Here is a 26,946-nt window from a genome sequence, read left to right as displayed (position 1 = left end):
ATGGGAGCAACCATCATGGACCGAAAGTGTCTCTGGGCAGGTGAGCATGGGGTTGATAATTCAACAGGGAAGTGAGTGAAGAGGGAAGTAGTAAGATAGATAAATTTCTGGAAGAAGTGATTTCATCCCTCTTTTGGGAACTCAGTCTCTGTTCACCTCAGTAGCCAAAACTGCTGAGTTAGTGCAACTGTCCTATGTGAACCATCTGATCTTTCCTATTTGGACAAGGGAGCAGTACTGAGCAGAGTCCCTTGGAACATTTGGGATGAGCTCATTTTTACAGAGGTGCCTCTTGACACCTCAGAACTGGAGCTCAAGACAGGACAGAGACCAAGCTGTCTTTATGTATGAGTATTGATATGAATCATATCTTTCCTGTGCTATCCTTTGGGTACATTTTAGAACTTTTGGGGAGCCTCACCTTTCTCACAGCAAATGGTTTGTTGGATTAAATTTTCTCTAAAATCTGCTTTTGAACTCTAAAGTTCTGATCCCAAACTCTGGCTTTCAGAATGACTGGGAATTTGGATGAGGGTGGGGATGAAGCTATAAATAAACAAAGCCAGGAGTCCTGGTGGCATAGTGGTTAAAGCACTTGACTGTTAACCAAAAGGTCAGCAGCTCAAACCCACCAGCTGCTCCACAGGAAAGGATGTGGCAGTCTCCTTTCATCAAGGATACGACCTTGGGTTGCTATGAATCAGAATCAACTCAACAGCAAGAGGATTGGGTTTTGGCTGTGGGTGAATAAGAGAAGTTAACCAGGAGGAAAAGGTATGTGTCTAGTAGACAAAGAGAAACCATTTCATTGTATCCTTACTTCTTTCACTTTGTCTTATACTCACACCATGAGCCACCCACTTGGCAGTGGGGAGAGCTTTTTATGTTCCTATTAAAGTGTTCAGTGCTGTAATGAGGCATTTTGGGGAAGGGTGCCAGAACCTGACCCAACAGCAGATGTGACAATCAAAATTTCTCCTCATCACTTAACAGGTGCATAGAGGACCAGTTTCCTGTCTACTCTGGCCCCTGTCTCAGAAAAGGCAAAATAAAATAACCTAGTTGCTATCTAGTTGATTCTGAGTCATGGAGAAGCCATGTGTGTCAGAGCAGAACTATAATCTACAGGGTTTTCAATGATTGTGATCTTTCAAAGTAGATCACCAGGCCTTTTTTCCAAGGTGCCTCTGGGTGAATTTGAACCAACAACCTTTCAGTTAGTAGCTGAGCACTTAAACATTTGTGCCACCCAAAGATTTCTTCCTTTGCCTAAAAAATATGTGAATCAGCAAGAAGGAACCCTGGAACCCTGTTTCCTAGCCCTGTGTTCTGGGAAGGAGACAACAGTTCCAGGAGGTGTGTCAAGTGAAGTTCTTTATTCTTTTTAACTGCCCTTTTCTCAATTTTCAGCCCCAGGCCCAGGAGTTGTGGCCCTTGGGTGGAGTTTCTGGGACCCAGAGTCCTTCTTTCTTTCCCTTTAGGAGAGTGAATTAAGAATAGAATGATCTCATCAGTCCTTCTAGGGGAGGTGTCCCGTCGGGAAGAGGGCGGGCATGACCTCAAACATTCATCTCAATTTGCCTAAGATACTTCTAACTTAAGCTATTGTCCCAGGGTAATTATTAATAATGCTCCTCTTCCACTCTCCAAAGGCTGTCATTGGACAATCAACTATGTGGTTACCCTACTTATAAACCTATACAACTCCCTGCTAGAATGTGGGCTCCTTGAGTACAGGATGGTGTCAACATCATTTTTGCTTCTCAAATGCCCAGGACAAATCACAGAGCACGTGATTCAATAAATGTTTGTTGGATAAATAAATGAATGAGCAAATTATATACAAGTTTGGAAAATGTTTCTGCCTAGGATGTAGGGGCCCTAAAGCACCTAAGGACTGGGGACCTCATGGCCCTGTAAAGAGACCACAGCAGCTATAGCCTGAGAGCCCAGAGGAAATGAGGCTTCACCTTGTAGGTAGGCACATCCACATATCCACTGCCATTGTCTGGGACAGAAGAACCAGATATGACTCAACAGATTTCCTTTTCTACCCATCTCCTACAGGTGTAGTGGTCTTGCTGCTGCTTCAGGGAGGTAAGTAGTCTATGAGTTCCTTCTGCCTGGGCCTCCTGGGACTGGGTCCTTCCATGTCTGATGTTTTGTTTCTGTCTTTGGTTCATTCTGTTTTCCTCTCTTGATCACTCTCTGACACTAATATATCTGTGTCTGAGATTTTGTTTGTTATCTCTTGTGCATTTGTTGCTCTAATTTATTTTGCATCTGTTTCTCTCTCTGTCTCTTTCTCCCCATACATATACCTTAGTGTTGTGCGTGTATGTATGTGAACACAAATATATAACATATAGCTTATCTCTGTTTCTCTACTTATCTCTGTGTCATTCATTCACACGTACACATTGCACCTCAGTGCTCTGTGGTGTTTTGCATATTGATGTTATCTCTCTCTCGGTGTATTTCTTAACTGGAAGTTCAGGTGCTCGAGAGCCAGTACTAAGGGCTCAGGCTGAATGACCCAAAAGGCTTTGGCTGAATGAGCAAAGGAGACAATGGCTGTCTTGGGGAGATGCTTGCAGTTTTCTAGGCTCTAAGGCAACAGCACTAGAATCCCTTTGTTTTTCTTCACTCTACCCCAGGATCTGCCTACAAACTGGTTTGCTACTTTACCAACTGGTCCCAGGACCGGCAGGAAGCAGGAAAATTCACCCCTGAGAATCTTGATCCTTTCCTATGTTCTCACCTCATCTACTCATTCGCCGACATCAGTAACAACAAGATCATCATCAAGGACAAAAGCAATGCAGTGCTTTACCAGACCATCAACAGTATCAAAACTGAGTTAGTAGGGTGGGACTGGGAGCATCTAGGATGGGTTTTAGGGAGGGGAGTTAGTTTTATACTGGGGCCTAAGGCCAACCCACCAACTACTTCATTTATTCATTCATTTAAATCTATTTCCTTGGGGTATATAATCCTGATGCTATCTATTCAATTCTTCTCCCCAGTGCTCCATCTTTTCACCGAACTTAGCTGCTAAATTGTTGTTGTTGTTGTTATGTGCTGTCGAGTCAAACCCGACTCATAGCGACCCCTCCTTGGGTTTCCAAGGCAGTATCACTATGGAAGTAGGATTGCCCAACCTTCCTTCCAAGGAGTGGCTGGTGGGTTTGAACCGCCAGCCGTCTGGTGAGCAGGCAAGTGTCTTAGCCACTATGCTACCAGAGCTCCCAGCTGCTAAATAGCCAGGGTCCATTTGTTAATCGTTTTCACAACAGGAACTCAGTACTCTAAGCAAAGTTTTCCCTGGTAAGCAGTAAAATCGTCATCATCATCATCATAAGCTTATTCTTCTACTGCAGGAATCCCAAACTGAAAATTCTCTTATCCATTGGAGGCAATGAGTTTGGTTCCAAAAGGTAAGACCACAATCTCTACTTTTTGTTCATTCTCCCAAATAGTTCTTATTATCACCACCTTTCCCCCTCTAGAGGAGAGACATTGAATTAGGCTCTGAAGGGTCTTTTCCAGGCCTAGAGGGTAATACTGATCTGAATTTTATCACCAACTGAGGAACAGCACTAGGTTTTCTGGTGCCTGGAAGGAACTCTGCAGGAGTTTAGCACATGCCCAGACACTTAAGGCCTGGGAAAAACTGGATGGTGAGCAGAATTGAGTAAATGCTCAATAATTTGCATGAAGATGTTTTACCTTGTGGATTATGGGGAGGTGATTTTAGTTGGGAAACACAATTTTTAAAATCACTTGAGGGTTTGACTTTGTACCATGCAGGTGGAAGAGGGTGGATTATTTTCACTTTAAAACCAGGCCATTGGCCAACAGTAGTCTAATAGCTCTGGAAACTCTGGGTCATGGCTGTGCAGCTTCATGCCAGAGAGAGCACAGAATGCCATAGGAAACAGGTCCACTTTGCTTAAAAGTAAAATAGCCGTTACTATGAAGTATACACAGAAGGAAGATGGGGCAATCTACTTCCGTAGTGATACTGCCTCGGAAACCCAAGGAGGGGTCGTTATGAGTCGGGTCTGACTCCATGGCACATAACAACAACAACATCATGAAGTATACATTATAAATGATAATTCCTAGCATATGAAAAGGAGCTCTGGTGGCATAGTGCCTAAGGCACTTGACTGCTAACCAGAAGGCTGGTGGTTCAAACCCACCAGCCACTCTGCAGAAGGAAGATTGAGCAATCTACTTCCACAGAGATACCACCTCAGAAACCCAAGGAGGTGTTGCTGTGAGTGGGATCCAACTCGACAGCAATGAGTTTGGTTTGGTTTTTAGCATAGGAAAATGATACACCATTTACATCAAGAGCTAAATAAAGTAACTAAAGATGAAAAGCACTCCTTTACACTCTTTAACTACAATTAATCTAATTTCAAATTATTTCTGCTTTAATTTTTTAAAAATGCAAACATAAAAAAAAAAATCCAGAGAGCTTAAACTCAGCCACCAGAGGCTTTCAGTTTTCTAAAGAAGCCTGCTGATAGTACAGCTTCTTCGTGGGGCTTGTCAGTACTTAGTTACAGCTGAAGTAGGCCGAGAACAGAACAAGGCTTTGGAAGGCCTATTTAAATGGGTGACCTAGTGAAAGTTACCAAACCTCTCTGAAATCAGTTTACCCATCTGCAAAATGTATGTAACAGTTGCTATTTCATAAGGTGGTTGCAAAGATTTTGAATGAGATAATGTATGGTGTGTACTTGGCTCAGAATTATTATTCAATAAATACCAACTCTTCCTTTTTTTTCTCCTCTTTGATCCTGAATATTTTCATCTATGAAATAAGGGGATGGTATTAGAAATTTTAGTAGTATTTCTAGTCTCTACCAGTTCTAAAATTGTAGAATACTTAGCAATTCAATTTCTGCAACAGAAAGAAGGAAGAAAGATTAGGGTACCTGACTTATTAGGAGCTCTGGTAGCATGGTACCTAAAGCACTTGACTGCTAACCAGAAGGCTGGCAGTTCAAACCCACAAGCCACTCCTCGGAAGGAAGGTTAGGCAATCTACTTCTGTAGTGATACTGCCTCAGAAACCCAAGGAGGGGTCGCTATGAGTAAGGTCCGACTCGATGGCACATAACAACACCTGACTTACTGGGGTCTGCATGACCCTTTTAATGATGAATGGATTTCAATGGCAACTATCATTATAACTCCAAAATTCTCCCCTCTTCCTAATGTTTGCTTGACTTTTATTCAATTGAAAAAAGCCTTCATCATTCATTCTTACATATTCTTCAGCATCCGTCCATTCAGTAAATGACTTATTTATAAATTGAGTGCCAGGTTAGTGATTAAAAGTTGGGTTTTGGAGATAGGTAAATCTGGTTTGGCTTTCCCTTTAGTCATATGCAAGCTGTATGATCTCAGTCAAGTTTTTTAAGTCTCAGTCTTCTTTAACTCTGTGATGAAGATGATAGAAACTACCTCAGTGTAATGCTGTGAGGGCAGGCAGTGTATATAAACTGTAGCATAGTGCTGGTACACAACAAGGGCTCAATGGTTGCAATAACCATTTATATTATTATTGTTAAGGAGTTCTGCAGTGGTGAAGGCATTTGGCTGCCAACCAAAATGTTGGTGGTTCAGACCCACCAGCCCCTCCACAGGAGAAAGATAAGGCAGTCTGCTTCCATAAATATTTACAGCCTTGGAAACCCAATGGTGCAGTTTACTCTGCCTTACAGGGTCCCTATGAGTCAGGATTATTAACTCCATGGCAGTAGGTTTTTTTTTTTTTTTTTTTTTTTTTTTTTTTTGTATATTATGGTTAAATAAGCACTAAGCTTTGTGATAGCTGCTAAACAGGATATAAAAAAAATATATGTAATACACAGAAGTCATTAGGTTCAGGCCTCACCTTACTCTGGTTGTTGTTGTTGTTAGATGCTGTCAAGTCAGCTCTGACTCATAGCAAACTTATATACAACAGAATGAAACACTGCCCGATTCTGTGCCATGCTCACAATCCTTTTTGTACTTAAGCCCATGGTTGCAGTCACTGTGTCAATCTGTCTCATTGAGGGCCTTCCCCTTTTTCGTTGACCCTCCACTTTACCAAATCTGATACCCTTCTCCTGGGAATCATCCCTTCTGACAACATGACCAAAGTAGGTGAGACGAAGTCTTGCCATTCTCACTGCCAAAGAGCATTCCAACTGCACTTGTTCAATGAACAAGATTTGTTCATTCTTCCAGCCTTCAATGGTATTTTTAGTATTTTTTGCTAATACCACATTTCAAAAGCATCAACTCTTTTTTTGGCCTTCTTTATTCGTTGTCCAGCTTTCACATCTACATGAGACTATTGAAAATACCATATCTTGGGTCGGTTCACCTTAGTCTTCAAAGTAACATCTTTGCTTCGTAAGACTTTAAATAAGTCTTTTGCAGCAGATTGTCCCAGTGCAACAGGACGTCTGATTTCTTGACTGTTTCTTCCATGGATTGATTGTGAATCCAAGCAAAATGAATTCTTGAGAATTTCAATTTCTTCTCCATTTATTGTGATATTGCTTACTCTGGTATGACCTTGTTAACATAACAAAAGAAAAACCATATTTCCAAACAGATCATTGTTGTTGCTGTTGTTGTTATGTGCCATCAAGTCGGACCCGACTCACAGTGACCCTTCCTTGGGTTTCTGAGACACTATCACTACGGAAGTAGATTGCCCAACCTTCCTTCCGAGGAGTGGCTGGTGGGTTTGAACTGCCATCCTTCTGGTTAGCAGTCAACTGCCTTAGCCACTATGCTACCAGAGCTCCATAGATACAGGGGTGATGGCTTCAATACAACTTTCAAGGGACACAATTCAATCTATGAAATGACCTAATCAATTATCTGGCCCAAAAGTCTTCCATAATCCCACTCTACTTGCCTTTCTCTCCCCATCTGTATTAAAATGGATAAGAAGATTGAGATACATAAATGGCTAGAGAATATTGAGGAGGGAAAGATTATTTCAGGTTTATGTGAAAGAGTGTTCTGTTATGAGGATTGCCTATTCTTTCCTGTATTGCTTCCACCCAGGTTCCACCCCATGGTCGATTCTTCTATATCACGCTTGGACTTTATCAACTCTGTGATCCCATTTCTAAGGAGCCATAACTTTGATGGGCTAGACATAAGCTGGATCTACCCAGATATAAAAGACAGTACTCATTTCACTGAGCTGATTCAGGTAAGCCGAATTCCATAATACACTCAGTGACTTTAATATGGCCACAACAGGAGAGCCTTTTCCTTCAAGAAGCTCCCTTCGATGGGGAAAAGCCCCTGGTCCCAGTTAAGAGGAGAGACAACAACAAGTAACAGAGCCCTCTTATGGGACAAACAACATCATACCAAAACAACACCATATAAAAGAGTATGGGGCCATAGAATGAATTTCCTGGGTGTTAAGACAGCCTCAGAGAAGAGGGATTTGATTCAGAAGATACATCAGGAGAAGACCCAGGTTATTCTTTCTTGGGCATCCTCACTTTCATGGATTCAGCAAGGCTAGGTCATCCTCCTGCCTCCCTTCTCCTGGGATGTCCACCTCCAGACTCTCCAATGTGGAACATTCCTGGGTAGACACAAGCATAAGTCACATTCCCATCTGGGGATAGGGAGGAAATGGTTGACCTCTTCCACGTAATGTGGTTCCAGAAACTTCATAGTCCCCAGACAAGAATCTTAGCCCTGTAACTTAGGAGAAGAGAATCTGACCCCTTGTTTTTCACAGGAGTTCGCAGAAGCCTTTCAGAAGGATTTTGTAAAATCCAGAAAAGAGAAGCTTCTCTTGACTGCAGGAGTGTCTGCAGGGAGACAGATTATTGATAAAAGCTATCAGATCGAGAAACTGGCAAAGTAAGTGCATAGGAACACCTCCTCCATTCCTCTGTCTCCAGCTTGGTCCAGGCAAATGATGCACATTAGTATGCCTGAGGAATGAGAGGAGGAGGGAGAGCGTGAAGGTCACTGCCCTCCCCCCACCCGGTTCAGTCAGGAAGTTCTTCCTCATGACTAATTCCAATGCTCTAAATACCACTTCTCAAGGAAGGAAGGTTGGGCAATCCTACTTCCATAGTTATACTGCCTTGGAAACTCAAGGAGGGGTCACTATGAGTCGGGCCGACTCGACGGCAAATAACAACAACAACAACAAATGCACTCAAAACCTGATACATACAATTGTTTCTACCCTTGCTCATTACAGCTTCTCCTTTTTATTTGGCACTTTAGAGCACTAGATTTCATCAACCTCCTGTCCTTTGACTTCCATGGATCTTGGGAAAAGCCCCTCTTCACTGGCCACAACAGCCCTCTGAGAAAGGGGCAGCTAGACAGAGGGACAAGCTCCTACTACAATGTGGTGAGTTGCACAAAGAAACATAGTGGGATGCTGGCTGCTCAAGAGGAGTTGAGGAGAGCTCTGCACGTCTAGGACCATGTCCTTCTCAAAATGAGGAGGTCCCCAAGAGCAACTCAGGTGACCTTGGGGGCTACTGAGTATTGGGAAAATGCTTTAATTAGATGTCAGTAAAATACCACTTGGAAGATGTCAGAAGACCTGGCAGCTGAAGTCTCATAAGCTTTGTCTGGCTCAGCATGTCACCCATTCCAGTCTTTTCTTAATTCTGTATTTTCAATACATTTCCTGGTACCATGCAGGCATAAAGAACTTGGTATCCTCCAGTGCCCACCCACATTTCCTATTTAATTGGATCTTCAGAACAACCCTATGAGGTCAGGTGAGCAGGAAATGTTACTCCCACTTAAAGAGGATGAAACAGAAGCCCAGCAAATTCAATGACAACTCAAGTTCACCCATATAGATGTGAAAATCTTGGGAAATGGTGGAAAATGGAAAGTCTAAGCAAAAAATGCTTCACCTTCAGCAGTTTTTGTTTTTATTGTTTTGGTACATATATATGGTTGTGTATTCCTAAATTTTCAGGAGGGAAAAAAATTGTCTTCTGAGTTGCATTTTTTCCTGCCTTCAGATTTACAGTGACAGAACTGGACAATACAAAATTGGATCTTTTTATCTCTGTTCTGGGGTTCTCTAGGATTCCACATGGTGAAGTCTCATCAGTATCCCTAATTCCTTCCTCAACATCAGGCCATCTTTAAAGATTAAGTATAGATTATTATTTAACCCCTTATTCTGTCCTGAAGGGCAGGAAGACCAAAGCTTAGTCTTTTACCTCCTGATGACTCCTTGGGTCCAAGGTCTTTGTGAGTCTTCAGAGGGTGAATCTGACAGTCATCTCACCCCATTTTTGTCCATAAGCACAATTTGCTGTGCTGTAGGCAAATTCCATGGTAATTGACACAAATGGGAAAGAAAGACAGTGATAACCTCGATTTCACATTTTCTAGGTCATTTGCCTGATTTCTTTTGTGGTTCAATTTTCTTTCATGACCTGGAAAAAGCTGAACTAGTGTCTTAGTGCCAAATAGCTTTAAGTCATTAGGATAAAGCAGTCGGGTCCTGGTGGGACTGTCTGTACTCTACTGATGCAGAAAGGGAATAAGGAATTACCTCTGTGGAGTTTGGAGGGGGGATTAAGAATGGCCACTCACACCCTGTGCCTCAATTTATCTTCCTTTTCTAGGAATATGCTGTAGGGTACTGGATAAATAAGGGAATGCCGGCAGAGAAGGTGGTCATGGGCATCCCCATGTATGGGCGCACCTTCACACTGGCCTCTGCAGAAACTGCCATGGTCTCCTCCGCCTCTGGGCCTGGAGCTGCTGGCCCCATCACCAAGTCTCCAGGCTTCCTGGCCTATTACGAGGTACCTGGAAGTTCCCTGGGCCCTCAACCATTTGTGTCAGATTCTGCCCAGTAGGCAGATTAAAAAAAAAAAAAAAAAATGCTGCCATCAAATCAATTCCAAGTCAGTGACATTATAGATATAGTTGTCAACGTTGCTCAGTTCATTAGACTATCTCTTCAGTCTAAGGAAATAAATAAAAGGTACAGGAAACACTGGAAATCAACCAACAATTCAATCAACAGACATTCTTGGGTCACTCCTATATCTCAAATACTGGATGCTGTGAGAGCCAGATATAATTCTCCATAATTGCCTCAAAGAGCTGACTGTCAAGATGGGAAGAATGTAGAATACAAATGTAATTAGTCAAACAAAAATTTAAATACAAGTAACTATAATTTTTAATAAAATTACAGAGCCATTTCAAAATAAGATATGATTAAGTGGCTCATGAGTGGCACAGAGGTCTAGGAGTTCAGAGATTGGTGACTAAAGAAGGCTCCATGGAGGAGGAGATATTTGTTCTGGGCCTTGAAGGATGGGAAGGAGTTTGATCAGGTAGAGAAAATATCCTCCTACATCCAGGGACCCTTCCTGGTATCCCCTTGAGACCTATTTTTACCTCTTGTCACGGCTGTGAACATACCATAAACCTATGCTGAGTGATTTAGCATCCACTGAAGAACCAAGGTATCATACTGCTTTAACCATTCATACAGGGGAAGACTGAAGCACCAACAATTCAATTGGCAAGGGGAAAGGGGGATGGGTCATCGTGAGCATCCTTGCTGAATCTGAGGGTGCCTGACAAATTGGAGGGAAAGAGGAAGAAAGGCTGACTCACACTTTGGTAGTTCTAGGTGGGTTAGTGATAACATTCTTAATATAAGAGTCAAGCTAGGTCATTGATCAGGATCTATTCATCAGGTTTTACTATGGATTACTGGGTATTCATTTTCCCATCTCACAGAAAGTTTAATTTGATTGTTCTATTTATCACTTTAATTATAACTTTGATAAATTGATATTTACTTAAATACTCAAGTTTTTATTTTCCACCCTAATGGAAGTAAGCACAGGTATAAATAAACAAAAAGCATTCCAAAATGAATTCTCTATGTAATACTGGAATGCTTTTTTTGCTGAAGATTTATCATTTTTAATTGCTTTTACTTATGCTAATAGAAAAAGAAAGGAGCTGGGATGAATGGAAGCATCCCAAACAGGGCTGGTTGGGAATAGGACAGCACAGTTGAGATTAAAGTGTGGATAGTCTACAAGGCAGGGAACGATAGTTATGGTCATCATAATATTTTACATTTGTAGAGAACTTTATTGTATTCAAGCTCTTTTCTTTTTTGAAAGAATATATATATATATATATGAGTTCATTATTACAATTTATCCATTTTGCAAATGAAAAACTGAGATGGTTGATTAGTCAGTGCTAGAATATGATCTGGAACTCAAGTATTTTCTGATTTCTAATCAGAATATGACTCATCCTGATGAGGTTTTAGCATAAGCAATTACTGGTTATTCACTTTGGACCATTCATTCTGTATTGTATGGGGTCACTTCCCTCATTGTCTGGTCACTGGAATAAAGGTTCTAATATTTTCCCCAACCCTCTATTGGATTATCTACTGTGTCTACTTCAAAAAGTATCAAGAAAAGCCCATCACTGATCCCTTGTTTGCCCCCCTCCTTAGATCTGCCAGTTCCTGCAAGGAGCCAAGGTGACAAGAATGCAGGATCAGCAAGTTCCCTATGCAGTCAAGGGAAACCAGTGGGTGGGCTATGATGATGTGGAAAGTGTGAAGACCAAGGTAGGTAGGCAAGAGGCTCTGGGGCTACGAAGATACTCCTTCGGGTGGGGAATGGGATGTCTGGTAAAATGCTCTGATTCTCTGTTGAAGGGAAGACCCTGGGACCACAGTCTCTGGGAAAGGAGACATATCTATATCTATCTATCTAATCTATCTATCTATCTATCTATCTATCTATCTGGAGGAGCTCTGGTAGCGTAGTGCCTAAGGCACTTTACTGCTAACCAGAAGGCTGATGGTTCAAACCCACCAGTCACTCCTCAAAAGGAAGATTGGGCAATCTACTTCCATAGTGATACCGCCTCACAAACCCAAGGAGGGGTCTCTATGAGTCAGGTCTGACTCAACAGCACATAACAACAACAACATCTATCTATCTATCTATCTATCATCCATCCTCATCTATCTATATACAGAGAGATGTTGCTGCCATCAAGTCAATTCCAACTCATAGCAACCCTGTAGAAAGGGTGGTCATCTACCCTGACAATCATCTGAGGACAAGCCCTTCAGTCCTCATGGACTACTTAGTAGAAGTCTCCAGCTTTCTGAGCCTACCTGTTCTTAGGCTTTTCTAAGACATTTGTTTGTCTTGTAGGCTTATGGTAGGAGAGAGGCATCAGTGTAATTGACACCTCTAAGCCTCTTATCTTGCTCATGGCTTCTGGTTTTTACCTCTGATCCTGGAGAGTTTTCAGAGCCTCTGAGAATCCTGGATCTAGGGTGTGGTGCTTCCATGATCCAGGACAGGAACTGGTTAACAATGAGTGGTTTTCACTTGCTCTCATAAGCATCCATGAGCAACCTGAGCTTAGCTCACCTTTCCCTTAAGGAAATCCCTAAATCCTTTTAACCTGTAGGTCTACTGTCACACTGTAAGTGCAAATTCTCGTCTGAACCTGACTTGGGTAATAGGCCTTTAAGGGCACCCTCTAACATCCTCTGGTGGCCTAGTGCCTAAGGCATTTGACTGTTAACCATCAGGCTGGTGGTTCAAGCCCATCAGTCATTCCCCAGAAGGAAGATTGAGCAATCTACTTCTGTATAAATTCCCTCTCGGAAACACAAGGAGGGGGTGCTATGAGTCAAGTTGACTTGATGATAGTGAGTTTGTTTTTTTTCTAACCTCCTGACATATGTCCATTTGTGCTTCCCCCAGGTTCAGTTTCTAAAGAATTTAAACCTGGGAGGGGCTATGATCTGGTCTATTGACATGGATGACTTCACTGGAAAATCCTGTGGGCAAGGCCACTACCCTCTTGTCCAGGCTGTCAAGAGAAGTCTTGGCTCTCCATGAAGGTAACTGAGTCAAGGCTGGGGATGGGCAGGGAATGGTCGGAGAGCTGGGCAGGGAGCAGCACAGGAGATTGGGAGAGATAATCTGTACATATTTGGGCCAATCCTTTCTTATGCCGGTTTAGATTTTCAGTTTTATTTCCTTATCAATTAGCCTGGTTCTGTCTGTTTGGTAGGCTCCCATAGACTTTTTTTTTTTTTAATCTCTCTCTTTTAAAAAAGTATTTGTTGGTGGTAGAAAAATACTCAACCAAGCAACATGCATTCACAATTTCTACACAAATAGATCAATAACATTGGTTACATACTTCATATTGCATTACCATTCTATACCCACATTGTTTCATCACCACTGATTTAAGTTCTCTGACCCTTAAAGTTTTCTTCTGTACCTCAGATTAACTGTTGTCAATTTACACTCATACAGATAATTCTTTATAAGAATGTTATGATTGAGGCATTCTTTATTAACTGGGCTGAAATGTTAGTTTAATGATAGCTTCATGACATCATTTCAGTTCAAGGTTTAAAGATTATTTCTTGACATTAGATTTGAGGGACTCACCCCCGCCCCCAGTCTCAATGGATCCAGTAAGTCTGGTTTCATATGAGTTTGAAGTTCTGTTCCATGCTTTTCTTCCTTTTGATCAGGATCCACCTATTGGGTTCATGATCAAAACATTCAGTAGTGGTAGCCAGGTACCATCCATGTCTTCTGTTCATGGTACTGGAGGTATCCCATGTTGTTGTTGTTGTTGTTATGTGCCGTCGAGTCGGCCCCGACTCATAGCGACCCCTCCGTGGGTTTCCGAGGCAGTATCACTACGGAAGTAGGATTGCCCAACCTTCCTTCCGAGGAGTGGCTGGTGGGTTTGAACCGCCAGCCTTCTGGTTAGCAGTCAAGTGCTTTAGCCACTATACTACCAGAGCTCCTGAGGTATCCCATAGACTTCTTAAATAATAGAAATTTTAAAAATTGACTATGGCTTACTAAACACATACTTGAGCTAAGACATTTTTTTACATGTAGGAAATTTTTTACAAGTTAGGAGCTCTGGTGGTGTAGTGGATAAGACACTTGACTGGTAACCTGTAGGTCAGCAGTTCAAACTCACCTGCTGCTCTGTGGAAGGAAGATGGGGCAATCTACTTCCATAAAGATTTACAGCCTTGGAAACCCAATGAGGGTGGCTATGAGTCAGAAACAACTTGAGGGCAGTGAGTTTGGTTTTGGTTTTGGTATGATGGGGATAAACATTGATTCCACCACAATTCTTAATTACAAAAACCTCAGCCTGATTTAATTTTCTAAATTGAAATAAATTTGACGTCTCAATCTGCTGGACTAATGAGGAACCCAATCTCAGTCATTACTAATGCTGCCTCCATCCACCACAGTTGTTCTTACATTTGGGAAGTCCCACTGGTCAATATTAATAAGCCCTTGCCAAAGCCTGCCTGTTACCTTGAAACCAGGTGACTTTGCTGCTGTTCCAAACCTAGGGTTTCAGTTTCCCTAGGTGCATTATATATCCCCTTGTGGAGAATATATCCTCTCTTGTGGATGGGAGAGCTATTGCTAATCAGCTAGCTATTCTGAGATCCATTGGTTCCAGCACAGGAGACTGTCCTGAAAGAGGCCCAGAACAGTGAGAAAACTCCCTCACTAGACCATTGGGCAGCTCCCTTCTAACTCTGAGGATCTATAGTTCATTAACTTGATTCAGGCCTTAGATTACTGACTTGGCCTTTGGAATATTTCTCCTTTTTTTATTTTTTCCTAAATTTCATTTAGGAGTTCTGGTAGCATACTGCCTAAGGCATCTGACCTCTAACCAGAAGGTTGGTGGTTCAAACCCACGAGCCACTGCACCGAAGCAAGACTGGGTAATTTACTTTTGGAAGGAAGATGGGGCAATCTACTTCCGTAGTGATACTGCCTCGGAAACCCAAGGAGGGGTCGCTATGAGTCGGGTCCAACTCGATGGCACATAACAACAACAACAACAAATTTCATTTATTTTGTTGTTGTTGTTGTTGAGAATAGACGAACAAAACATACACCAATTCAATAGTTTCTATATATTCAATTCAGTAACATGGATTACATTCTTCAATGTAACTATTCTCCCTCTCTGCACCCCATAAGTTTTGATATATTGTGCTTTCATTTTCATTTGACTCAAAGCAATTTGTGACTTCTCTTTTGATTGCTTCCTTCACCCATTGGTAGTTTAATAGTATGCTGTTTTATTTCCATATATTTGTGTATTTTTCAGGCTTTTTTCTTGTTGTTGTTGTTGTTTGTTTGTTATTGATTTCTAGCTTGACTCCATTGTGCTTCGAGAAAATACTGTGTATGATTTCAATCTTTTAAAATTTATCAAGACTTGCTTTGTGAGTTAAGACATGGTCTATCCTAGAGAGTGATCCATGTGCACTGGACTAGAAGTGTATTTTGCTAGTTTTAGATAGAGAGTTCTATATATGTCTGTTAAGTCTCATCTTAGAGTGTCATTCAGGTCTTCTGCTTCTTTGCGGATCTTTCTAGATATTCTGTACAACATTGAAGGTGGTGTATTGAAATCTCCAACTATTACTGTATTACTAAGACTAAGCATACTGGCCCTATAAGATTAGCAAGACAGCTAAGTGAACCAACTTCCCCGCCCCTCATCCTATTTCTCCTGACCTCCCTGGGCTAGCCAAAACTAGCTTGAGTCAGTTTGTAAGCCATCTTAGTATCCTAGGTGACCTTTAGGTCATAAAATGCCTCATGAATATTATTAACCTCTTCAACTCTGGGTAGAGTTTAATCACTATTTTTTATAAATACAACATATGTAACCCTAACTGTGCCTGTGTAGAATGTAGAAGTACGAATACCCATGATTTTGTATGACTTCCTGCTTTGTAAACTGTATATAAGGGAAGTTTGAAGGAGCCTTCCTTGGAGCAGTCTTGGAGGAACTAGCCCTGGCTCTTCCCTTCCTTGGCCAAAGAAATAAAAGTGCCTTTCTGTTCCCCCACCGCAGGCTCTTGTTATTACCTACAAAGAGTCATGCCAAGGAGAGCCTGGATTTTTAACCAGCAGCATTACTATCTATTTCTCCCTTCAGTTCTATCAGTGTTTGCTTTATATATTTAGGTGCCCCAATGTGGAGTATGTATATGTCTTGTAATTATTAAATCTTCTTGATTAATTGACCCTTTTATCACTATATAATGTCTATCTTTATCTCTTCTGACAGATTTTGTCTTAAAGTCTACTTTGATATTAAGATCATCCCTCTAGCCCTTTTGTTTATTATTTGCATGGACTATTTTTCCTACCCTTTTTCTTTCAACCTATTCGTGTCCTTGTATTTACAAGATGTGCCTCTTGTAAACAACATATAGTTGAATCACAGTGTTTTTTTAAATCCGTTCTTCTACTCTATACTATTTAATTGGTCCATTTAATCCATTTATATTCACTGTAAATATTGATAAGAAGTGACTTACTTCTGCTGTTTTGTTACTTGTTTTTTGTGTATCTAAAGAGCTCTGGTGGCATAGTGCCTAAGGCATTTGACTGCTAACCAGAAGGATGGTGGTTCAAACCCACCAGCACTCCTCAGAAGAAAGGTTGGACAATCTACTTCCATAGTGATACCGCCTTGGAAACCCAAGGAGGGGTTGCTATGAGTCGGGTTCGACTTGACAGCAGTGAGGTTTTTTTTTAGTTAAAGGCTTCTTTGTCCTTTAGCACTGCTTGCTTTTATGTTTTGTTGGTTTATTGTAGTGAGCCTTTTTAGTTTCCTTCTCCTTTCCTGTTGTGTACTTTCTTTAAAATATATTTTCTTACTGATTACCATGAAGAAATAGTCTTCCATTTGTTTCTAGGCTTCACCTGTAGCTGAGCAGGCATAGTGACTTTGCTGCGTACTCATTCTCCAGGAATTCTTGTGTGGGATTCACCTTGCCAGACAGACCTCAAGTTCTCTCTCCTCTAAGTTTTCTCCCATCTTTCTTTCAGACCCTGATCTGGGCGAAGCTTTGTGCTCCTGCAACTGCTGATGACTTGTGCTGTGGAACAATAAGACAATTTTTTTGCTTCAACAAGCGTGGCCTCATTTGTGCAATCTTTTACCTTGTGGTGTGAGGCAGTCCTGCCTCTCCTGTTTGTGGAGCCCAGGGTGAGGGTACAATGTAGGCTCGCGAACCATATGTTTGAATATTTAAAAGAGCTAATAAACTGTTAAAATATGCCTTTGTAACAACCTAAAAAATAAGACTTGAATTATGATTTCTCAGACTCCTCAGAATTCTGCACCAGAATTCTCTCCTCTCCTTCAGCTCACACATAGTGGACATCTCAGTCTTTGCATCTACACATTGTCTACAGTCCCCACAAAGGGCCTTGGGACTGAGTCTGTGTCCATCAGTGGTATGGTCTACCCTCAGGTTGAACCCAAGGAAAAGGCCTATGCAGACCCTGAAAGTAGGCCCAGGCTATCTGGGCCAGGAGTCCTGGGTGTCAGGATCATGGTTTAGAAGGGGAAGGATGTGTGAGCTCCAGGTGGATGTGCCCCAGCTCTACAGTCTGCTCACCTGACCGGGAGAGTATAGCTAGAGAAGGACCACAGTGGAATCGTCTAAGCAAAGGTCAGCAAACTATGTCCCTGGGCTAAATCCAGCCCCCTGTCACATCTTGTTTGTTACAAAATGTCTATGGCTGCTTTCTCCTATGGAGTTGAGACTTTTCAGATCATACGGCCCTCAAAGCCTAAAGTATTTACTTTCTGGCCCTTTATAGAAAAGTTCACCACCCCCTGATTTAAAGCATGGTGCCCAAGCCAGGGACTCCACTTGCTCAGATCTAAGATTATTTCTGAGTTCAGACACCCTAATTTTAGGATGAACTGTGTTCTTCCCACTTTTCCAATTTCCTTCCAATCCTTTCCTTCTAGAAAAATTATTTTTATCCTAATGACTGAAATAACACTTTCATGCACATATTTAATACTCGTAATCTGTAAACTAGGTAATGTGAGCCCCACACAGATGAGTTTATTGGGGCTCAGGAAATGTAAATTCACACATCTAATAAGTGGTGACAACTAGATCAAATCTCAGAATGTGGTAGCAACAGAATTTCTATGGCAGAGGGGCTTAGAGATGGAGATATGTTCTGAAAGAAAGTGAGGGTGAGAATACTAGGGATTTGTTTTAAAACTGCTTTTGAATAAGGACCCCAGATGGCACAGTGGTTAAGTGCGCAGCTGCTAACAAAGTTCGGCAGTTCAAACCTGCCAGCCTCTCCATGGGAGAAAGATGTGGCAATCTGCTTCTATAAAGGTTACAGCCTTGGAAACTTTGTGGGGCAGTTCTACTCTGTCCTATAGCATCACTATGAGTCAGCATCAACTCAGAAGCAATGAGTTTGGTTTAACTTTTTTTTTTAAAAAAATAACCCTTTACTTCTGACTGAGAAAGTATCAGTTATACATGAAATAGAGTGGGGGTGGCAAGCACTGATTGGAGACTGCGGGTAAGCTAGCCTCCAAAGTCTCTTTAAATGCCACCCCAGTTCTCAGATCTTTTTACTATAAGATAGATATTACTTTGCTTGGGATATCTTCCTGACCTCGAAATCTACTTCTTCTGGTAATCCACATTCGTAAGAAGAAGTAGTGAAGTCATTAAGAAAACAATCTGGAATCAGACTGCCTGGGTTCACATTCCGGCTTTGACACTTACTGACTGAGCGACTTTGGGCAAATTACATAATGTCTCTGTGCTCCAGTTTTCTCATCTGTGAAATACGGATAGTAAGAGTATCTACCTCACAAGAGTTTGTAAGCATTAAGTAAGTTAATATTTGTAAAGCATTTAGGCATTTAGTGCCTGGCATATCATGAACATTATTGAAGTGTTTGTAGTTACTCCTATTATCCTGCTGCTGTAATGGGGCACAAGATGAAGTATGGACAGCTGCCCAACATTTTAACCTTGGCATTGCATGACGCCTAATTGCCCATTAAAGAAAGAGCTATGTCTTGGGCTCCATGCCCTGAAATATAGGGGACTTTCTCTTGTACCTGCTATGAGAACAGAACCATTTGCTTTGCAAACATACGGGAGAAGATTAAGGCAATTAGGACCTCTTGTTTGGCTGGGATTGTGGAGGGACCCTAGTCAGCACCCCTCCCCCAGACAACCACTTTAAGGAGAACTTTTAAGGCTAACAGTCTTCTATCAAAAAAGAACCACATCCTGGAGTTGCATGGTATGATGGGATGAGAGGCAGTAGGACATTGTGGCTAAGAACTGGGGCTCCCAGAGTCAGGCTGCCTGTGCTGGGCTCACAGCAGTGCAATTTACCAGTTGTGTGACTGTTGGAAGTTTACTTAATCTCTTTGTCGCTCAGTTTTCCTAATCTGTAAAATAGATGGTAATAGTAGCATCTGTCCCAAAGAGTTGCTTGAGTTTAAATTAAATGAAACATGAGAAGCACATGGCACATTGTATTGCTGAATGAATGTTACTTGCTACACTATTTTCAAGAGTGGTGCAATTCTAGTTAGACATTGCCTCATATTTGTTAGTCTCCAAGTGTTCAAACTGATGCCAAACTGACCTGGAAAGAGTCAGGGGAGTATAGTGGATAATAGCTCTGGGGGTGCCCATCAGCCCTGGGGCAACATCCTTCCCCCCACCCCCCGCCACTGCCCCATACTTGTACTGAAGTCTTTTTGATCCACTCCTGTGTTCTTTGTGGACCCAGATTGCCCTCAGATGCATCTGGGCTAGAAGTCACCAAGGAACAGCACCTTTCAGAACTCAACCAGTTGCTGTCAAGTTGATTTTGATTCATGGTAACATCATGGATGTCAGAGTAGAACTATGCTCAATAGGGTTTTCAATGGTGTAGTGCCTAAGGCATTTGACTGCTAACCAGAAGGCTGGCAGTTCAAACCCACCAGCCATTCCTCAGAAAGAAGGTTGGGCAATCTACTTCCATAGAGATACTGCCTTGGAAACCCAAGGAAGGGTTGCTATGAGTCAGAAAAGACTCCACGGCAGTGAGGTGGTTTTTTTTGTTTTTTGTTTTTTTAATGACCTTTCGGAAGCAGATCTCCAGACCTTTCTTCCAAGGCCCCTCTGGGTGGGTTTGAGCCACCAACCTTTTGGTTAGGCACCCAGGGACTCTGAGAGATGATACCCAAGACATGAACCCATTGTCGTTGAGTCAATTCTGAGGCATGGGGACCCCATGTGTTACAGAGTAGAGTTGTTCCATAGGGTTTTCTTGGTCTAACCACCAACTTTTTGGTAAGTAGCCAAGTGCTTAACCGTTTGTACCACCCAGGGATACTGCACCTTTCAGAAGATCTTGAAAATTCACCTGGAGATCTCTGAGTGGGCGGTGTAGCTACACTTCCTCTCAAGGTGCACTGGGAGTGCAGCCAGCAGCACCACTCTCTCCTGGATGGGATTCCATCAGTGTGGGTGGTGCCCTGGGGCTTGTGTCAATGCCAAAGGTAAATCCAGGACTCTTTAGAGGAGAGCAGGCTACTCTTTGTCTCCTCTCATTGCCTTCTGGGGCCAGGGGCCTCTCAGACATGGCCCGGAAACCTGTGATGTGGTCCCCTGGTGGGCTGTCTGTCAGTGATTTCCCTTTTTGTGTGAATAGTAAGGTTGGAAGTGTGTGTGTGTGTTTGGGGTGGGGTGGGAGGGAGGCAGACCCTTAGGTACCATAATTTTCAAAGGCTTGATTCAGGGGCATTTTTGCAAGGGCATGTTCTCTAATTTATATGGATATCTAGAACTTTCTCCTTTGTCTTACTTCTTTTATCTTCTAAATAAAAGCCTAATTAGAAACGTCTTTGTCCCAGGAAAATTTTTTTCATTGTATGTGAAGTGAGTGCAGTCCCTGGTTGATGCAAATGGTTAAGAGCTCAGCAACAAACCAAAAGTGTTCAATTTGAATACACCCAGAGACCCCTTGGAAGAAACACCTGGCAACTACTTGTGAAAGGTCACAGCCATTAAATCCCTATGAAGGACAGTTCTAATTTGACACACATGGGGCTACTACAAGTCAGAATCAACACAACAGCAACTGGTGGTTTGGAGTTTTATTAAAACAAACAAACAAAAACTCACTGCTATCGAGTCGATTTCAATTCATAGTGACCCCCATTGGGTTTCCGAAGTGGTAAATCTTTACGGAAGTAGTCTTCCTTCCGTGAAGTGGCTGGTGGGTTTGAACCTCCAGTCTTCTGGTTAGCAATCAAATGCCTTAGGCACTACACCACCAGATCTCCTTTGGAGTTTTATAAGAACTTAGTAATAGTCAACTAAACAGAAAACTCAAACTAAACCATTTGCTGTTAAGTCAATTCTGACTCATAGTGACCCAGTAGGACAGTAGAACTGTCCCATAAGTTTTCCTTAAATTGTTAAGGAAGCAAACTGCCACATCTTTCTCCAATGGAGCAGCTGGTGAGTTCAAACAGCCTAATGCTTAACCACTGTGACACATGGGTTCTTTTTAATTAAACAGAAATAACTTGAAAAATGATGATTTCTCACCTCAAACTTGATGGACCTTCACAAACTTCCAGCTACTAATCAAGACCTAGTACAGTAATTGAATCAAGGAGAAGGGAGGAGCAGGGCGTCCTCATCATTGTCTCCCCAGGAATAAAGCTTAGTAGCCACCTGATTTTCCTTGTCCATGCTCCTCCCTGAGGATCCAGCTGGTTTCTTTTGGCATGTGGGGCTTGTTGTGACCCTGCAATGACTTTAGACCCCTACGCCAGCCTCATTCGTGTGCCAAATATGCCATTTTGCTAAATGTACCTTCAGTCAACAGTCAGTTCAATTTTGAGGCTGTTCCCATCAGTCTCCATTGTGTTCTTGGGTTGATTACCCAAGATGGAAAACACAGATAAGATTCAGACATGAAAGGCTACTCCATGCCCCTTTATTCCTGAGCCCCCACCTTGCCTGCTGCAGGGAACAAGGTGATAAGTAGGAAGGCTTGGTATGCTCCCTATAAAAAGCCAGGGAAAGCCTAGTCAGGTCTAGAACTCGGATTCAGGACTTACTACCAAAATGGGCAAGCTGTTGATTCTTGCTGGTGAGTCTTTTCCAGGAGAGCCTGTTGGCCTTTCAGGGCACCTGTTTTTTTCTCCTCTTCTGGCTCACTGTCTCTTCCCTGACTCCCCATACTTCAAAGCCTCCTGCATTGTCTCCTTACTCTCTCCAGCCTCCTTGGGTTCATAACATAGTGGATGTACTAGTTTCCTAAGGCTGCCATAACAAAATAGCACTAATTGGGTCATTTATAAGAATATAAATTTATTCTCTTACAGTTTTGGAGGCTAGAAGTCCAAATCAAGATGTCAGCATGGCCATGCTTTCTCCCAAGTCTCTAGAGGAACATCCTTTCTTGTCTCAGCTTCTGTAGCCCCAGGAATTTCCTGGTTTGTAGAAGAGCTCTGGTGGTAGTGCCTAAGGCATTTGACTGCTAACTAGAAGGTTGGTGGTTCAAACCCACCAGTTGTTCTGTGGAAGGAAGACTGGGCAATGTACTTCTGTAAAGATTTACTGCCTTGGAAATCCAAAGGAGGTCACTATGAGTTGGAATCTACTCAATGGCAATGAGTTGGGTTTTTTAAATGCATATTTATATGGCTATACTTCTGTCTTTCCCTCTGTGTTTTCTCTTTTGTAGATTAGGAGCCATCTTACTCCAGTACGACCTCATGTTAACTTAAGTGACAATGTTTTCAAATACCCTATTTCCAAACAGGTCACATTTACAGGTACCAGATGTTAGGACTTCAGCCTATCTTTTTTTGAAGACACAGCTAAATCCATAACATTGGGGAAGGAAGGGAGACCCACTGAGCATCTGAGGGCTCCATAATGAAGGGAAAACAGATAACTCTGATGGACCAAGACAAGGCCATCCCCCCACATGTAAAATGATGCAAGATTTGGACTTGACCTTCCAATTCTAACATTCTCTGATTCATCCTCATTGTTAGCCACAGAGCAGGAGCTCCATGCATAGACTTGACCAAGGACCAATAAAGTAACAGGAGCAATTAGTAGAAAAAATGAATGAGGCTGAGGTTTTTCTGAATGTTGTAGTCTAGGGACAGGTCTGAGGGGTTGGGGAGGGAGGAAGAAAAGATCTTAAAGAGTTAATGCTGTTCCTGAAGTGCTGACTTATCCCCAGAGATGATGACCATGCTGTGAGGAGCCCAATGAGAGTCATCACTGGGCTGGGCACAAAAGCCCATAGTGAGTGTGTTTGGGTGGCTAGGAAGGGAATAGAATTTAGAAACATCATCTAAGTTGAAAGTTATAGTGACATTTGTTCTGGAAAAAGTGAGTTCTAGTCCTTAATGTAAAGGGACTATCTCTCTGAAAACTCTTTTATCCACCTGCAATGCCTCTTCCATCCTTTTCTAACAATTTGTTTTATCTTTAGTCCATTCATTCAACAAATACTGATGAAGAGTTGACTGTATGCCAGGCATTGCCCTGGGTAGTGGGAACTCAGTCCCTACTTTCAAGAAGCTCATTGTCTAGTGGTCAGACCTATAAACAATTATCTTTCAATATGGCAAGAGTTATTACAGAGATAAACAAACAAACAGAAAAAACCCACTGCCACTGAGTTGATGGTGACTCATTGTGACACTATAGGACAGAGTAGAACTGCCTCATAGGGTTTCTAAGGCTGTGAATCTTTACAGAAGCAGACTGTTTCATCTTTCTCCTGTGGAGTGGCTGGTGGGTTTGAGCTGCCTACCTTTTGGGTGGCAGCCCAATTCTGTGCCACCAGAGCTCCTTTTTACAGAGATAAGCAAGAACAAATTCCAGAGGAACCTAGACAGAGAACAGGAAGCCCAGCCTAAACATCACCTGTCTTGGGATATTTTCCATGATAACTGTTTTCCATAATACTCTGAATATCTTAATCTTATAGCTTATCACGTTAAATTGCACCTGTTTGCTTATAGATTTTATTTTTCCACTAGATGTAATATTCTTAAAGACAGAGCCTCTGCCTAGTTTTCCTTTTTGCTTCTAGAACCCAGTACTTAAAATGGGTTTGTTCCTGAGCTATCTGTCATCATCACCGGAGTTGTTATGTCATTCATTGAATGCCTACACTAGGCACCTTCTCCCAAAACTTCATGTAGGGGCCCATGTTGGAGAAGCATTTATAGAGCACAGTGCCAACAAACCCCAGCTCCCATTCTCTATCTACCAGCCAGTGATGCCCTAGGCTTCCTCCTTTCCAGCCAGGGAAAAATATCCTGGCACCCTCCAACCAAGGCTCTTTTCTTTTTTAGGGCTGGCCCTCCTGCTGCAGCTGGGTAAGTGCTTCATGTGAGGGTGGGGTGTGCCAGGGTACTTTGGGAGTTGGGAAATCATTCAGGACAGGGTTGATCTCTGACTTCATCAACATTCCAGGCACAGCAACCAAAATCGTCTGTTACTTCACAAACTGGAGCCAGTACCGCCCTGGGATTGCACGCTACATGCCTGAGAATGTGGACCCTTGTCTCTGCACACACATCATCTATGCCTTTGCTGGCATGGCCAACAATCAGATCAAAACCATCGAGTGGAATGATGAGGCCCTCTATGCTGGCATCAACAGCCTCAAGAACTAGTGAGTTCTGGGCTAAGGCTCTGTGCTGGGTTGGAAGCTCTCACTTCAGCATTTCAGAAGTTTCCCATAAGGCACTAACACCAGGATGCTTGGCCTTTGAGTGCTGTCCGCAATCATTCCTATGCCTGGTTGGCAGAGCTGTCAGCATCATTATCCCCAGGAGAGTCAGGCTGCTGTCATTTTTTCTGGATTATTTTCTCCCTAGGTCCTTGGCTTTGTATTCTCTCAGTCCAGGAGGTGCCATCCACAAGAGGTTCTTTGTGAATAGTACCCCCTGGAGTTTGCCATGGTGCAATACATGCCCTACGTCAACCTGTCAAATAGTTACTAATTGAACCTAAAATGGTTCTTGTGCTAGTTAAAATCTTAGCATATTGATTGGATGATTATTTTGTGCCTGGCATTATGCTAGGTGATTTTCATTTATTATTTTATTTCTCTCACACAATAAATACTATGACTTATGTATATTAAAACCATTTTTAAAGTTGAGGAAATTGAGTTATAAAGGTGTGAAAAGCTTTCCCTAGTCCACAGAACTAGTAAGTGGAAAAATGCAGGAATATCTGATCAGTTTATCAGATAGATTCACTGAAACTTTGGTTCATCTGGTAATCTGATAAGTAGGTTTTGTGATCAAGTTGACAGGGTATGGATGCCTGCTGGGAGATACTCTGGCATAAAGGAAGTTTGAATCCTGGCTCTACCACCTTACTAGTTGGTTCATCTTGGGCAAGTTAGGTAACTTCTCTGACTTGCTTAAAGATAAAATGGAATGTACTACTTTCATACCTTGTAAGATTATTTGAGTTACGAAATGCCTGATATTTAATAGGTACTCAGAAAATGATGGATACTTCCACTGTCCCCTACTCCTTGCTCTTTCCTTTGAGGGACTCAGAGTTTCCATTTTCTGAGCTCCAGCTCTATACAAAACAAAACAAAACAAAACCCAAACTCACTGCCATCAAGTTGATTCTGACTCATAGCAACCTTCTTTGGGTTTCCGAGGTGGTAAATCTTTATGGAAGTAGATTGCCCAGTCTTCCTTCCAAGGAGTGGCTGGTGGGTTTGAACCACCAGCCTTCTGGTTAGCCCTCAAATGCCTTAGGTACTATGCCACTAGAGCTCCTTTGTTTATACTAAGAAACTCCTTTTAGGTTCCCCTATTCTCCTCCGGGGAGCTCTGGTAGCATAGTGGCTAAGACACTTGCCTGCTAACCAGAGGGCTGGCGGTTCAAACCCACCAGCCACTCCTCGGAAGGAAGGTTGGGCAATCCTACTTCCGTAGTGATACTGCCTCGGAAACCCAAGGAGGGGTCGCTATGAGTCGGGTTTGACTCGACGGCACATAACAACAACAACAACAACATTCTCCTCTGAGTACTCTGCTTCTTCATCCCTTAAAGGTCACTGCCCATTTGCAGAGTTGGGAACCTGTTCAACAAGTATTTATAATGTGCCCTGGAGGCACCGATGACAAGATAGCAAAAGAGCTTTGCTCCCAAAACAAGATCACAGATCTTGGGGTATCATTGGGCTGCTCAGGTGTGGGATATGAGGGAAGAGGGACTGATCAGCAGATGACATCTCCTCCTAACCAGTGGAATTCCATTGACATTGGTATCTTTTTATCTCCAGCAACACGGAACTGAAAACCCTGCTGTCTGTTGGTGGCTGGAATTTTGGAACACAGGGGTAAAACTTCATTTTAATGGCTGAATCAGTCCCAGATTACTCAATCTCTTTCAAATTCCAAGGGCTCTGAGTTTCTTTGAAGTAGATAGCCCCTGCATCTACCCAGAATTCAGTTTCCACATTTCAGAACCTTTCTCTGATCAGCTTTCCCTGAACTCTGAATTACCAACATCATAGCTCTTGTTATTGTGTGCTGTTGAGTTGATTCCAACTCATAGCAACTCTATAGGACATGGTAGAACTGCCCCACAGAGTTCTCAAGGCTGTAGTGTTTATGGAAGCAAACTGTTACATCTCTCTCCTGCAGAGTACCCGGTGGGTTAGAACCACTGACCTTTCAGTCAGCAGCTGAGTGCTTAACCATTGTGTCACTAGAGCTCTTACATCATAGCTCTTACCACACTGAATTTTAATTGCCTCTTTATCTTCCTTTATATGAGCTCCTCCAGGGCAGAAATTCTATTTTATTCTTCACTGTCACTACAGAACTCACTAAATATTGAACGAATGACTTAATAACTGAATATGTTGTTGTTGTTGTATGCTGTCAAATTGGCCCCAACTCATAGTGACCCCTCCTTGGGTTTCCGAGGCAGTATCACTATGGAAGTAG

General features: G+C 42.3%; 2 protein-coding genes across 2 annotated transcripts in view; both read left to right on the top strand.

Annotated features, from left to right (window-relative positions):
• Nucleotides 1-12,950, top strand: CHI3L2 (chitinase 3 like 2). The gene is made up of 10 exons (XM_042782086.1): nt 1-40; nt 2,068-2,097; nt 2,658-2,859; nt 3,381-3,437; nt 7,087-7,237; nt 7,784-7,908; nt 8,284-8,413; nt 9,660-9,842; nt 11,537-11,653; nt 12,813-12,950. Exons 1-10 carry the CDS (start codon nt 1-3, stop codon nt 12,948-12,950), a joined length of 1,173 nt encoding a protein of 390 aa, XP_042638020.1.
• Nucleotides 12,951-22,054: 9,104 nt separating this feature from the next.
• Nucleotides 22,055-26,946, top strand: part of LOC103205151 (acidic mammalian chitinase) — a 14,809-nt gene continuing 9,917 nt past the window's right edge. Inside the window, exons 1-4 of the mRNA XM_007950425.2 lie at nt 22,055-22,079; nt 24,313-24,336; nt 24,434-24,635; nt 26,277-26,333. Of these exons, the coding sequence (XP_007948616.2) occupies nt 22,055-22,079; nt 24,313-24,336; nt 24,434-24,635; nt 26,277-26,333 (308 nt within the window). The remainder of the gene's footprint in view (nt 22,080-24,312; nt 24,337-24,433; nt 24,636-26,276; nt 26,334-26,946) is intronic.

The sequence above is a fragment of the Orycteropus afer genome, unplaced genomic scaffold (assembly GCF_000298275.1).
Source record: "Orycteropus afer afer isolate SDZICR_OR568_19922 unplaced genomic scaffold, OryAfe1.0 scaffold00010, whole genome shotgun sequence".
Taxonomy (NCBI): Eukaryota; Metazoa; Chordata; class Mammalia; order Tubulidentata; family Orycteropodidae; genus Orycteropus; species Orycteropus afer.
This window is presented reverse-complemented; position numbering and strand designations above follow the sequence as displayed.